Genomic DNA, 13,852 nt, shown 5'->3' on the forward strand with positions numbered 1-13,852 from the left:
TCCTTGCTATTTACTTTGAGAGAAAAGATCTGAGTGGAAGGTTTTCAGCTGATATATATTCTAAGCCAAGAAAAAAGCCAGGTTCAAAACTAAGTGTTTTAGTTAGGAGAGAGTACAGAGGTTCTGGTTAGTCAACAAAATGATGGACTGGGTATTAGTATTATCTTGTACCTCACTGGTACAATTAGGAATAATTATGCTCTAATTGTATTTTGAGAGAAAAGTGTTATTTTAATAGGAAGGGTGATATGTAAGAGGAGCTACGGGGGAACAGTACTGAGAGGAAGAGATGGAGTAAGGAGAGGAGAAGATGAAGGAGAGGAAAAGCAAGGTGATGAGTGAGAGAAAGAGAGAGAATGAGAGGTGGGGCATGGAGGCAGATGTCCACGTGTCTCCACCAGTCAAAGAAAGTTTATATATCTAGGTTGGGTATTGGGTTACACTTCTGATTGAGCATTACCAAACGTATAAAGCCTTTGACTAACACTTAAAAATTGTATAAAAACAAAAAGAAAAAGGGGGCATGGGATAGGGGTTTTCTAAGGAGGGGAAATGAAGAAAGGGGATGGCATCTGAAATGTAAATAAAATATAAAAAATGAAAAAATAATAGAAGCAGTTATTAAAGTCTCCCCACCAAAAAAGAAAGTCCAGGAACAGAAGGTTTTAGTGCAGAATTATATCAGACTTTCAAGGAAGACCTAATACCAATTCTCTTCAAACTATTCCACAGAATAGAAACAGAAGGAACAATACCCAATTCATTCTATGAAGCTACAATTACAATGATACCTGAACCTCACAAAGACCCAACAAAGAAAAAGAACTACAGACCAATCTCACTTATGAATTCTCACAAACAGAATCCAAGAACACATCGAAGCAATCATTCATCATGATCAAGTAGGCTTTATCCCAGGAATGCAGGGATGGTTCACTATTCAAAAATCCTTCAACGTAATCCACTACATAAATAAACTCAAAGAAAAAAACACATGATCATCTCACTAGATGCTGAGAAAGCATTTGACAAAATTCAACAACCCTTCATGTTAAAAGTCTTGGAAAGATCAGGAATTCAAGGCCCCTCTCCTAAACATAGTAAAAGCAATATACAGCAAGCCCATAGCCAACATCAAACTAAATGGAGAGAACCTTGAAGCAATCCCATTAAGATCAGGAACTAGACAAGGCTGCACACTCTCACCCTACCTATTCAATAGAGTACTGGAAGTCCTAGCCAGAGCAATTAGACAACAAAAGAAAGTCAAAGGGATACAAATAGGAAAGGAAGGAGTCAAATTTCACTATTTGCAGATGATATGACAGTATACTTAAGTGACCCTAAAACTTCCACCAGAGAACTCCTAAACCTGATAAACAACTTCAGTAAAGTTGCTGGATAAAAAATCAACTCAAACAAATCGGTAACCTTCCTATACTCAAAAGATAAACAGGCTGAAAAAGAAATTAGGGAAATGACATCCTTCACAATATTTATAAATAATATAAAATACATTAGAATGAATCTAACCAAGCAAGTGAAAGATCTCTATGACAAGAACTTCGAGTCTCTGAAGAAAGAAATCAAAGAAGATCTCAGAAGATGGAAAGATCTCCCATGCTCCTGGATTGGCAGGATTAATTTAGTAAAAATGGCCATCTTGCCAAAAGTAATCTACAGATTCAAATCAATCCCCATCAAAATTCCAAATCAATTCTTCAAAGAGATAGAAAGAGCAATTTGCAAATTCATTTGGAATAACAAAATTCCAGGATAGCAAGAATTATTCTCAACAATAAAAGAACTTCTGGGGGAATCACCGTCCCTGATCTCAAACAGTACTACAGGGCAATAGTAATAAAATCTGCCTGGTATTGGTACAGAGACAGACAGGAAGATCAATGGAATAGAATTGAAGATCCAGAAATAAACCCACACACCTATGATCACTTGATCTTTGACAAAGGAGCTAAAACCATCCAGTGGAAAAAAAGACAGCATTTGCAGCAAATGGTGCTGATTCAACTGGAGGTCAACATGTAGAAGGATGCACATCAATCCATTCTTATCTTCTTGTACAAAGCTCAAGTCCAAGTGGATAAAAGACATTCACATAAAACCAGATACACTGAAAATATTAGAAGAGAAGGTGGGGAAGACCATCAAATACCTAGGCACAGGAGAAAAGTTCCTGAACAGAACACCAATGGCTTATGCTCTAAGATCAAGATTAATTAACAAATGGGACCTCATAAAATTGCAAAGCTTCTGTAAGACAAAGAACATTGTCAATAAGACAAAATGGCAACCAACAGATTGGGAAAAGATCTTAACCAATCCTACATCTGATAGAGGGCTAATATCCAAGATATACAAAGAACTCAAGAAATTATACTCCAGACAACCATATGACCCTATTAAAAATGGGGTACAGAGCTAAACAAAGAATTCTCAACAGAGGAAACTTGAATGGCTGAAAAGCACCTTAAGAAATGCTCAACATCTTTAGTCATCAGGGAAATGCAAATCAAAACAACCCTGAGATTCTACATCACACCAATCAGAATGGCTAAGATCAAAAACTCATATGATAGTAGATGCTTGTGAGGATGTGGAGAAAAAGGAACACTCCTCCATTGTTGGTGTGATTGCAAGCTGGTACAACCACTCTGGAAATCAGTCTGGCGGTTCCTCAGAAAACTGGACATAGCATTACCTGAGAATCCAGGTATACCACTCCTGGGCATATACTGAGAAGATGCTCCAACATATAATAAGGACATGTGCTCCACTATGTTCAGAGCAGCCTTATTTATAATAGCTAGAAGCTAGAAAGAACCCAGATGTCCTTCAATAGAGGAATGGATACAAAAATGTGGTACACTTACACATTGGAATATTACTCAGCTATTAAAAATAATGAATTCAAGAAATACTTAGGTAAATGGATGGTACTAGAAATTATCATCCTGAGTGAGTTAACCAAATCACAAAAGAACACACATGGTTTTACTCACTGATAAGCGGATGTTAGCCCAAAAGCTTGGAATAGCGTAGGCTCCACTCACAGACCACATGAAGCTCATGAAGAAAGAAGACCAAGAAGGGATGCCTCAGTCCTACTTAGAAGGAGTAACAAAAATACTCAAGGTAGCAAATATGGAAACAAAATGTGGGAGAGAAACTGAAGGAGGGGCCATCAAGAGACCATTCCTCCTGGGTATCCATCCCATGTACAGTCACCTAAGCTAGCCACTGATGTAGATGGCTGGAAGTGCATGCTGACAAGAACCTGATATAGCTGTCTCCTTAGAGGTCTGCCAGAGACTGACACATTCAGAGGACGATGCTCACAGCTAACCACTGATCTGATCAAGTGTTTCCCAATGGAGAAGTTAGAGAGCAGACTGAATGACCAGAAAGGGTTTGTAACTCCATGAGAAGAGAAACTATACCAACCAACCAGAGCTCCCCAGGGTCTAAACCACCAGCCTGGAAGAACATAGGGAGGGACCCATGGCTTTAGCTGTATATGTAGGGGAGGATGGCCTTGTCATGCATAGGTGGGAGAGGAGATTCTTGGTCCCATAAAGGACAAACACTGAGAGGGGGAGAATATGAGGGTGGTGATGTGGCAGTAGGGGGGTAGGAGGGGGCACAGCCTCATAGAAACATGAGTAGGGGGGATGGGATAGGAGGTTTCTGGGTGGTGGGGGGAAGTGGGGTAAAGGGATAAAATCTGAGATGTAAATGTCATACCCAATTTAAAAAGAATATAATAAAATAATTTATCCACAAAAAATATTTGTATTAATTCTTTGAAAAATTCATACAGTGTATTTTGAATATATCTCTCTTCTGACTCCTCTGCTTAGAAATCTTCCAACCTTCCCACCATCACTACCCAACTTTGATGATATTTCTTTTTTTCCTGTTAAACCCAGTTTGTGTTGCCAGCTAGTCTTCGGACTAGAGCTTGCCCTGGTGTGTGCTCAGCCTTCCATGGGTCATATCATTTTAAAGATGAGTCTGCCCATGCCAGAAGCTGTCAAATGCTAATAGATTACATGTCCTCTTTCCTTTCACTAGAGTAGGATTTTGTCTGTCTGGAGCTTGTGCATATCATGTACACACTGCCACATCTCAATCTCTATAATTTCAAATGTGCAAATGCCTTGTTGCATCTAGAAAACACTTTCCTTAAGGTTATGTAATACTTCTGATTGTTACAGTCTTTCTACCCTCTGCAAAGACTCCCCACGCTCAGCCTTGGGTGGAGGGGTACAATGTGAATGTCCAACTTAAGGCTGAGCAGTATAGTCTTTGGTTCTCTGCATGTTGATGAGTTACAGGTCTCTGTGTTAATTGCTCTCTATTACAAGAAGTTTTTCTGATGAGGGTTGAGATGTGTTCTCATCTCACAGAGGTTGATTACAGCACTATACATTTACCTGAAATTTTCATAATTTCATTTTTCTGAAGTGCTGAATAGTATTCCATTGTGTAAATGTACAGCATTGTTGTTATCAGATCATCAGTTTGTAGACCTGTTTACTATTCTACTAATATACGGTTCTATTACTATTAACTGGCTATTGTGAATTGTGAATAAAGAAGTATTGAATATGGGTGCTCAGGTTTCTCACAGCACTATATAACATCCTTAAATGATTTGACCAAGAGTACTTTATCTAGATCATGTGGTAGATATGTTTTCAGCACTTTAAGGAACCTTCATGATAACTTCCATATTACGAAATGCCAGGTCAGTTATTAAATGTCCAATTTTCTTATAAATACAATGGAAACATGTGCTTAAACATCAGAATTCTTCAACAAACCTGAACTCATTGGGGATCACTGAGGCTGAACCAACAATCATGGAGCCTGCATGGGTCTAACCTAGGCCTTCTGTATGTTATAATTGCTTAGCTTGATGTTTTTGTGGGACTCCTAACAGAGGAAGCAGAAGCTGTTTTTGACACCTCTGTCTGCCTTTGGGACCCTTTCCTCATACTAGGGTGCCTCATCCAGCCTTAATACAATGGGATAGGACTAATCTTAGTCCAACTTGATATGCCAAGTCTGGTAGCTATCCCTGAGAAGCCTGCTCTTTTCTGAAGGGAAATGGAAAAGAAATAGATGGGAAGGGAGAGATGGGAGGGGTGAAAATTGAAGAGGTGCGAGTGGAAGGGTGGAGGAGAAACTGTGGTCAGGATGTAATATGTTTTACATCCTAAGAATAAATTAATGTTTAAAAGATGATAAACAAAAATGCTGTGAAAAAAATCACCAAAAATATCTTGAGGAAGAAGACCTTTTTTGACTTTTTGAGGACAATTTGAGGAAGAATTTTTTTTCTGTAAAACACCTTACTCTGGACTTATCTAACTTTGGCACTGAATTTCAGCAAATGTTCATTTTTACTTTATGCATTTTAAAAATTATTTTTATAATGTATCTTTCCTTGATTTTAAATTATATTTTTATATATTCTGTGAAAAGTTCATACAAGATTCCAGTGTGTCCTATCATAGTCACACCCCTTATGCTTCTCCAACACATCTCCCTCTCTGCATGCTTTTTTATTGTTCTTTTAATATCTCCCATGGAGTCTAATTAATGCTGATTTCATGTACATGGCTATCAGAACTTCCTGTGAGGTGGACGTTTGGTTAAATGGACATTTAATTTTTAGAAGAAGATGAGTTACAGTGACTTCTTTTCTATTGAGTTAGTAAGAGACATGATGTCTGATTACATCACGTTTCTGGTGAAGTTAGAACTGTTTGTATGTGTACAGGTAGGTTTATTAGAGGAGAAACCAAAAGCCACTCATAGGTGTGGGCAGGGTGTGGCAGGATGGAGAAATAGCCTGCCTTTAGGATTTCAATTCCAGCAACCCTGGTGAAGAAAATCACTTTAATATTTCACCTGACCATAATTGGGGCCTCTTGGGGTGAATAGAGTCCCACAGTGAGTATGTGCCACACGAGCCTGCTTCCTCACAATGAGCTGCCTGTGGAAAGGTTTTTATGGAAAGTGTTTTTAAAGAGAGTATTTAATGACCAAAAGGAAATGCAGTGTTATCTAGACTTCTAACTCAGTGTGGGATGTTAGGCATAGAGAAAAATGAATTTAATACTATACCTTTTGTAAAGTAAATACAGAGAAGACAGGAAATAATACATTGTATTCATTTTATAGAAAATAACATCCATACCAAGAAGACAAAAAAGAATAAAGCAAAAAAAATCTAGAATTAAGAGAAGATATGTCAATTAGAAAAAATACAGCGTTTGAGTGAAAATGAATGTTGATCTGCAGTACATGCTGATCTTCAGTATTCAGTCATGAAATAAATAAGGGTGAAGGAGGATGCATAGACACATTCCATGGCTCTTCCATCCCAGGATTTGGGAGACGTTAATTCATTTTATGAGTATTTGGAAAGTCTATATTTTAGGACAGTAAAAACAAAAATTTGGTTATACATATCAGAATCAGCTTTTGTGATTCACTAAAAAAAGGGTGAGTAGACTATAAATCAAATTCAGATAAATAAAAATTTAAAAGATTCTTATTTATATACTAGCAATGCAGTACAGAGATGCAATATGCCCATTGGTCCTTTAGTCAGAGCAGAGAGAAGGATAAAAAAGTTAACACAAGAACATTTCCTCCTCCACAGCCCCAGTTACTTTCAAAGTATCAACTAGGAACAAGAAACCAGATACTATGTGTCTGTTTTCAGAGATTGTTTTTCTCTTCTTCAAGGTTCATGTAATTCTTTGACTTAAAAGGCTCTGGTGCTCTTTATACAGATTTCATTATATCACTCCTCAACATCCCTCTTTTCCTGTCTCTTCCATCCTCTCTCTTCCTCACCACCCCCCTCCAGCATCCTGGAATTCATCCACAGAGCTCAGGATCTGAGAACAATGTTGAAACTGAAAATGTAAGAACAGTACAGGATGAATCCTTGACATCAGCCAAGAAAAGTACCACCACTGCATGTTACTAATTCTGACCGTGAGTAGTAGACTGTCATTATGCTTTTAAGGTACAGTTTAGCTTGCCTGAAATAAATTGAACTTATTGTCACTATGTTCTTCTTTTAATTAGTGTTAAATAGTAGCCTATTTTGTAAGATAGCTTATAGTAAGTAACCTAAGTCTTAAAGACCATGGCTATTCATCCTATCTTCATTAGGAAGTTAGTTCATATCTCCTTTCTTGCCCTCTCTCTTCTATGTTCATCTCCACCTCCATGTTGATATCTTTACTCTTCTCCCTTAAAAAAGTAATTGTATCATGATACAACTATCTGAGATACATTCACTGAGATACAAAGATACTGGAGTAAATGACAATAAAAGAATTAACACTGGAAAATATAAGGTTTAAAACGTCTTTATAGCTTCTTATTTATAGATGTGTACTGTTAACTAAAGATAGTCTAAAGCAGTGGTTCTTATCCTGGGAGTCAAGACCCCTTTGAGGAGATGTCAAATCACCCTTTTACAAGGGTCTTCTAACCATTGGATGACCCAGAGATTTACATTGCAATTCAGAACAGTAACAAAATTACAGTTACAAAGTATCAACAGAAATAATCCTGTTGCTGGAGTGGGGTCAACACAGCATGAGTAATTGTATTAAAGGATCAGAGTTTGAGAACCAGTGATCTAAAGTGTTTAACTGAGCTGATTGAGGAAAAACAAAAGTCCAGACAAATATATGGAAGTGTGTGTCAGAGAATATGACAGGTACTGAAGAAAACTGCAGCTCTGAGAAGTGATACTGCTATGTGAACATTTACAAGGCAACACATTTTTAATGCATTGGAAGAAACACCCATGAGTTATGGACTTGAAAATCTTATTCTGTGTGTCACTAACTTCAAGGTGAGAGACAAACATTTTAAAAAATCAGAGCCATACCTGACTATGTCCCTAGTGTACTGTACTTATCTTGTGCTTTAGTTATTCTGCATCAAAAAGGGGGAAGTGTGTAAACAGTAAGTGGGGAAAAAAGGGAAAAACACTAGCAAATGTTTCATTTAAGTGGAATTTTAAGAGATGAAGAAAGTAGGAATGAGAGTCTCCTCCCCCACTTAGAACACTAGAAAAGGGCTGCAGTGGAGGAGACTGCTTACCTTGCTGGAATGAACCCCACACCAGAGGTAATCAGTTGATTACAAAGATGAAAGAAACAGAGAATAGGAAAGGGAGTAGAGCATTGTTGTGCTAGCCAAGATGAAATTAGTCCTTCAGTGCAAATACACCAACCATTCCACATGCAACCTTTATTTCAGTCCACCTGAAACTCCAACTATATCTTAGCATTCCATTCCAATGAAAACTCTTCTCACAATGAGAAAGAGCTTGGCTGAGATATTCAATTGTGTATCAAAAAAAGTTGACACTTTTACTTTGGAAAAGTAGGATACAAGGAAGCATTTCATAGGATATGATAACAAGCATGTCTATTGCTAAGACAGAGTAGTGTGAACTCATAAATGAAATGCATAGCATGAGAAATGGGGACTAGTGACCTTGAACCAGCAATATGAAGGCAATAAAATGGCAAAGCATAAACATCGAAGTCAAAAGATATATGCTTGCCTTTCTGAAATGAATCCTACTTTTACACTTTACCATCCAATCATCCACTGACAGACATCTGGGCCAGATCCATGTCCTTGGTGCTGTGGATAATGCAGCAAAAACATTGATGTGTAGGTAGGATATAGAGTACTTTGGGTGCATACTCATGAATTTCATAGCTAGATATGGTAATGAAACCTAATGTATTTTCTAATTAAAATCCTAAAATTAAAAATTAAAATATAGAAACTTTCAGGAGTGCACTCACACTAAACTAGCATGAGCAGTAAAGAAAATAGTATGAGATGATGAGACAACATATGATTTTTAAGAACAAAGTAAATATCAACTGTGAATTAAAAGAATATAATTTAGGACACAGAGATGAAAGACAGTTAGGTAGCAAATTTGAGGAACAAAAATATTAAATAAAAAGGGTTAAGGGCCATCTATAAGAGCTTAAGAATAATTAGTCTAAGGAGAAAGTTTTAAAAATGTTTGTGAGAATGTTTCTCAAAATTAAACAGAAATACACATCTTCAGATTAAAACTTCACAAATTTATTCTTCACATGCTTACTGAAAACATCTATAATTTAAAAATAAGTAGTATTGACATGAAAACTATTCAAATAAATTAAAACACCAAGAGACAGATATCTGGCTAAAAGCAAATTTCTTTTTAAAAATAATTTTTCAGTTTTCAAGATGATAATATTATTTTTTACTTCCCTCTTCTCCCTTGGGACTCATGTGTCCCTTGCTCTCTTTCAGGTTTACAGCTTCTTTTACTTTTTTAAGATTTGTTTTATATGAGTACACTGAATCTGTCTTATGATACACCAGAAGACGGCATCAGATCCCATTACAGATGGTTGTGAGCCATCGTGTGGTTGCTGGGAATTGAACTCAGAACCTCTGGAAGAGCAGTCAGTGCTCTTAACTTAACTACTGAGCCATCTTTCCAGCCCTCTTCTTGTCCTTTAAATATAAATAAATGTGTAATACGAGTGTAAATATATATTCCTAAATACATAAATCCAACATGCTCAGTCAACATAATGTTACTTGTATGTATGTTTTCAGGGCTGACAATTTAGCAGTGGAAAACCACTTGGTGTGCTCTTTCTGGGGACGACTGTTTCTCTTGATTTCAGCATTCTTTAATTGTTTGTAGTTTTAAATTTTTACTTTAAAATGATATCACATAAGAAATGATTTTAAAATGTGTTCTGTGAAGAATACCATAGAGATTTTTATTTGGATTTCAGTGAATCTGTAAATTGCGTCTTGCAAAATCATCAATTTAAGTGATGATTTTCACAATATTAATGCTGCCAACCTATGAATATGGGAGATCTCATCCCCTTGAGGGTTTTCCTCAATCTTTTTCTTTGTGAATTTAAATTTTCATGGTAAACCTTAAGTATGTTTATTCCTAGATATTTTAATTTTTGAGGGTATTGTTAATAAGCAGTGTGTCCATGAACTCTTTCTCAGTGTGTTTGTTATTGGTGCATAGAATGGCTACTGATTTTTGTAATCTGACTTGTATTCATTATTAAAATGGTTGGCAATTTCTAGAAGTAGTCTGGTGGAATTTTTGAGATCTCTTATGTATAGTACTATCTGCACATAAGGATAACTTGACTTCTTTTTTTCCTATTTATAACCACTTAGTTTTCTTCACTTGTCTTATTGCTTTAGCTGATGCTTCAAGCAATATTTTGAAAAGGAGTGGAGATATTGGAAATGCTGTTTTCTTCCTGATTTTAATGGGATTGCTTCAAGTGTTTTTACTATTATAACAATGATGGTTGTCATCTGTAGCCTTTATTGTGGTTTTGAAATACATAGCCTTTATTATGGAGGGCTATGGTCTTTTCAGTCCTATTTTCTCTAGGACTTTTCCCATGAAGGCATTTTAGATTTTGACAAAGGCCTTTTGCATATTTAGATGATCACATAATTTTGTTTTTGAATCCAACTATAGGATTTATTACACTTATTGATTCATGTAAGACCATCCCTGCACCACTAGAATAAAGTCAACCTGATCACAGCAGATGAACATTTAAAAGTAATTTTTTAGTCACCAGATATGAATTTATATAAGATGAAAATGTTCCTGAAATACAAAGTTCAAGAAAATTTGCTATCATTATTATTCAACTGAACATTTCAAGACTATAAATGGAAAAAAGTCAGTGTAAACCATGTCTCAAAGAAATAAAAAAAGAGGGGGGGAAGAGTAATGCCTCAGCAGTTAGGAATAGTAGATGCTCTTCCAGAGGACCCAGGTTCAATTCCTAGCACCCACATTGCAGATAACACTTGTATATAACTCCAGTTATAGGGGATCTGATAGCCTTATACATACATATGTGTAGGCAAAACATCAATGCATGTGAACTAAAATAATTTTTAAAAGAACTAAAATAATTATCAAAAGTAGAAAAAATGAAAATAAGAAGATTCTAATAAGACTACTATTTAATCCCAAGGGATTACTTGTAGTAGTAGGCCAGAAGATATCTTTAATTAATAATTTAACACAAATACATGTATAAACTCACAACATATTGTTCAGATGCATAGTAGGGCAGACCTTAGAAAGGTTGAGATTAAACATGGAGGTAGGCAAGCATATGGTAAGGACATCTTTAATTATATGTTCTACCAGTTATATTAATTCTACCATTAATTTTTAGCCATATTGAGATATATTAGTTCAACAAAATGTCTTTATTTGTACAGAACCACCAAAAGTCAACATGCTAGTGTTACTTATAGTTCTACTTAGAGTGAAAACCTGACTTTTAAAAATATGTGATAATTCCATGCTCTGGAGATTATACTTTCATGAAAATATAGCTATTAGTGAGTACAGAAATATTGCAGGTACTTTTAACTCTCAAACCTGGTTAGAATGGTTGTCTTGACAGAACACTATTACAAAAAGAACAAACTAACTTCTTTAATGCTGAAGGTTAAGGACAGATCCCTGTTCCAATGACTGACTCACTTAAGATGAAGAGTCTGAGATGTGCTTGAGCCTTGGCATTGTTCTGTTTTCCAACTCTGATCTTTCCTCTCTACAGGTGATGTGAACTGTAACTTATGGCCACTAAAAACAAGACAGAAGTGACTGAATTTGTGTTGTTGGGATTGTCCAGTAGGCCAGAGATGCAGCCAGTTATTTTTGCGGTTGTCCTTGTCATGTACCTGACAGCAGTTTTGGGCAATACCCTACTAGTACTAGTTGCTTGCTCAGACCCCAAGCTTCAGACCCCCATGTACTTCCTTCTCAGCCATCTTTCCTTGATTGACATATCTCTACCAACCATCATTGTTCCTCAGATGCTGGTGCACATACTCTCTGTGGATCGAAGCATTTCCTATAACTGTTGCATGACACAACTATTTTTCTTTATGGCAGTGGGCAGCATGGAAGTCTACTTGCTGGCTGCCATGGCATATGACCGCTATGTTGCCATCTGTGACCCTTTAAGATACTCTGCTATTGTCAGCCATAGCCTCTGTTTGAGAATAACACTGACCTCATGGATACTAGTCAGCCTTAACAGTCTCCTGTACAGTGTGTTGGTCACTCGTCTAACCTTCTGTGGAAACCAGGTCACGCACTTCTTCTGTGACATCACTCCTCTGCTGAAGCTCTCCTGTACTCGACCAGTGGTCAATGAAATGTTAATCTTCACTGAGGGTGTAGCTGTGGTGGGCAGTCCCTTCTTCTTCATTTGGGGTACTTATGTTCGAATAGGTATCGCCATAGCCCACATGCACTCCTTTGCTGCCCTGAAAAAAGCTCTGTCCACATGCAGCTCCCACATTCTGGTTGTGCTGCTCTTTTTTGGCTCTTTGGCCAGAATGTACCTTAAGCCCTCGTCCAGCTATGACTTAGACCAGGATCGCCAGATTGCTGTCTTCTACACTCTCGTCTCCCCTATGTTAAATCCACTAATCTACAGCCTTAGGAACCAAGATGTTAAAGGAGCACTATGGCGGCTTTTTAGGAAACTCCATACTTCAGACTGGCTCTCAGATAAACAAAGAATGAGAAGCAAATTCATGAGAACCAAGGGTTAATCTGAGACCACTTCAAAGAGCTAAGGTGTACTCTCAATAAAGGATATTAATCATGTCTCTGCAGAATAATCTTTGCTGTCAGCTTTCACATGGTTGGATTAGGAATGAAATGACTTTATAAATACATTATTCTGGGCCTTTTGCTTATTGGAATTGTCAAGATATTTTAAGATCACTAAACCTTAATGCCTTTTGTGTATAGCATATGAACCAGGTAATAAGCAAAGTCATAGCATGACAGGTTGGATTACAGATATTTGATTATTATAGGGATATTGGGTCATATACTGCCTGATAGAAACAAGTCAATGTGACTTTCAAACTATTATTCATAATAATGGATTTTAAAGACATCACAAAATTAAACCCCTAAAACTTCTAGTATATTTATAATCTCCAATTTCAATAATCTCTCAACTCCTAAGAATAATTGCAATGCATATTTTGACTGAGTTGTTCCATTTTTATCTTTCTGTTTTACCATCCAATGAGTCACTAACAGAGATTGAATAATTAGCTTACCATAGATCCAACAGTAAGAGGAGTGGTCAGGTTTGGGTTTTGTGATCAGTAAAACTTGCCATAAATAAATTTAAAATTTTTTAAAAATTTAATTGGTGCTGGCTGACAGTTCAGAGGTTGAGTCTGTTATTGTCATAGATGGAAGCATGGCAACATGAAGGCAGACATGGTACTGAAGAGACAGCTGAGAGTTTACATCTGGATCCATAAGCAGCAGGAAATGACTGTGACACATTGACCAGGCCTGAATTTCTGAGACCTCAACACTTTCCCCCTAGTGAAACCTCCTACAACAAAGACACAGCTACTCTAAGACCATACCTCCTAATAGAGCCATTTCTTATTATCCTATGAGGGCTATTTTTATTCAAACCATCACATTCCACTCCCTGGCCCCCATAGGCTTGTAGCCATATCATAATGCAAAATGCATTTAGTCCGACTTCAACAGTCTTCATAGTCTAGAACAGTTTCAAACTTCTCTTAAAGTCCATAGTTCAAAGTGTCTTCTAAGATTCACCTATAGGGGTCTCTCTTAACTATAACCACTGTAAAATCAAAATGAAAAAAGCAGATCACATAATTCCAACATATAGAGATACAGGATAGACAT

At 36.8% G+C, this 13,852-nt stretch overlaps 1 protein-coding gene across 2 annotated transcripts; it reads left to right on the forward strand.

The window, feature by feature from the left end:
* The first annotated feature begins 6,084 nt into the window (after nucleotides 1-6,084).
* LOC117704551 (olfactory receptor 1J2-like) lies at nucleotides 6,085-13,331 on the forward strand. 2 transcript variants are annotated; one of them, XM_076928630.1, is made up of 4 exons: nucleotides 6,085-6,534; nucleotides 6,905-7,035; nucleotides 7,828-7,909; nucleotides 11,712-13,331. In XM_076928630.1, exon 4 carries the CDS (start codon nucleotides 11,731-11,733, stop codon nucleotides 12,715-12,717), a length of 987 nt encoding a protein of 328 aa, XP_076784745.1. In that variant the 5' UTR covers nucleotides 6,085-6,534; nucleotides 6,905-7,035; nucleotides 7,828-7,909; nucleotides 11,712-11,730; the 3' UTR covers nucleotides 12,718-13,331. The 2 variants fall into 2 exon arrangements, with proteins under 2 accessions (XP_076784745.1, XP_034352619.1); XM_034496728.2 differs by lacking the exon at nucleotides 7,828-7,909.
* The last annotated feature ends 521 nt before the right edge of the window (nucleotides 13,332-13,852 follow it).

Source organism: Arvicanthis niloticus, chromosome 2 (genome assembly GCF_011762505.2).
Source record: "Arvicanthis niloticus isolate mArvNil1 chromosome 2, mArvNil1.pat.X, whole genome shotgun sequence".
NCBI lineage: Eukaryota > Metazoa > Chordata > Mammalia > Rodentia > Muridae > Arvicanthis > Arvicanthis niloticus.

Excerpts from the sequence above, each read along its gene's own strand:
- LOC117704551 (XM_076928630.1), top strand. The coding sequence starts at position 11,731 with ATGGCCACTAAAAACAAGACAGAAGTGACTGAATTTGTGTTGTTGGGA.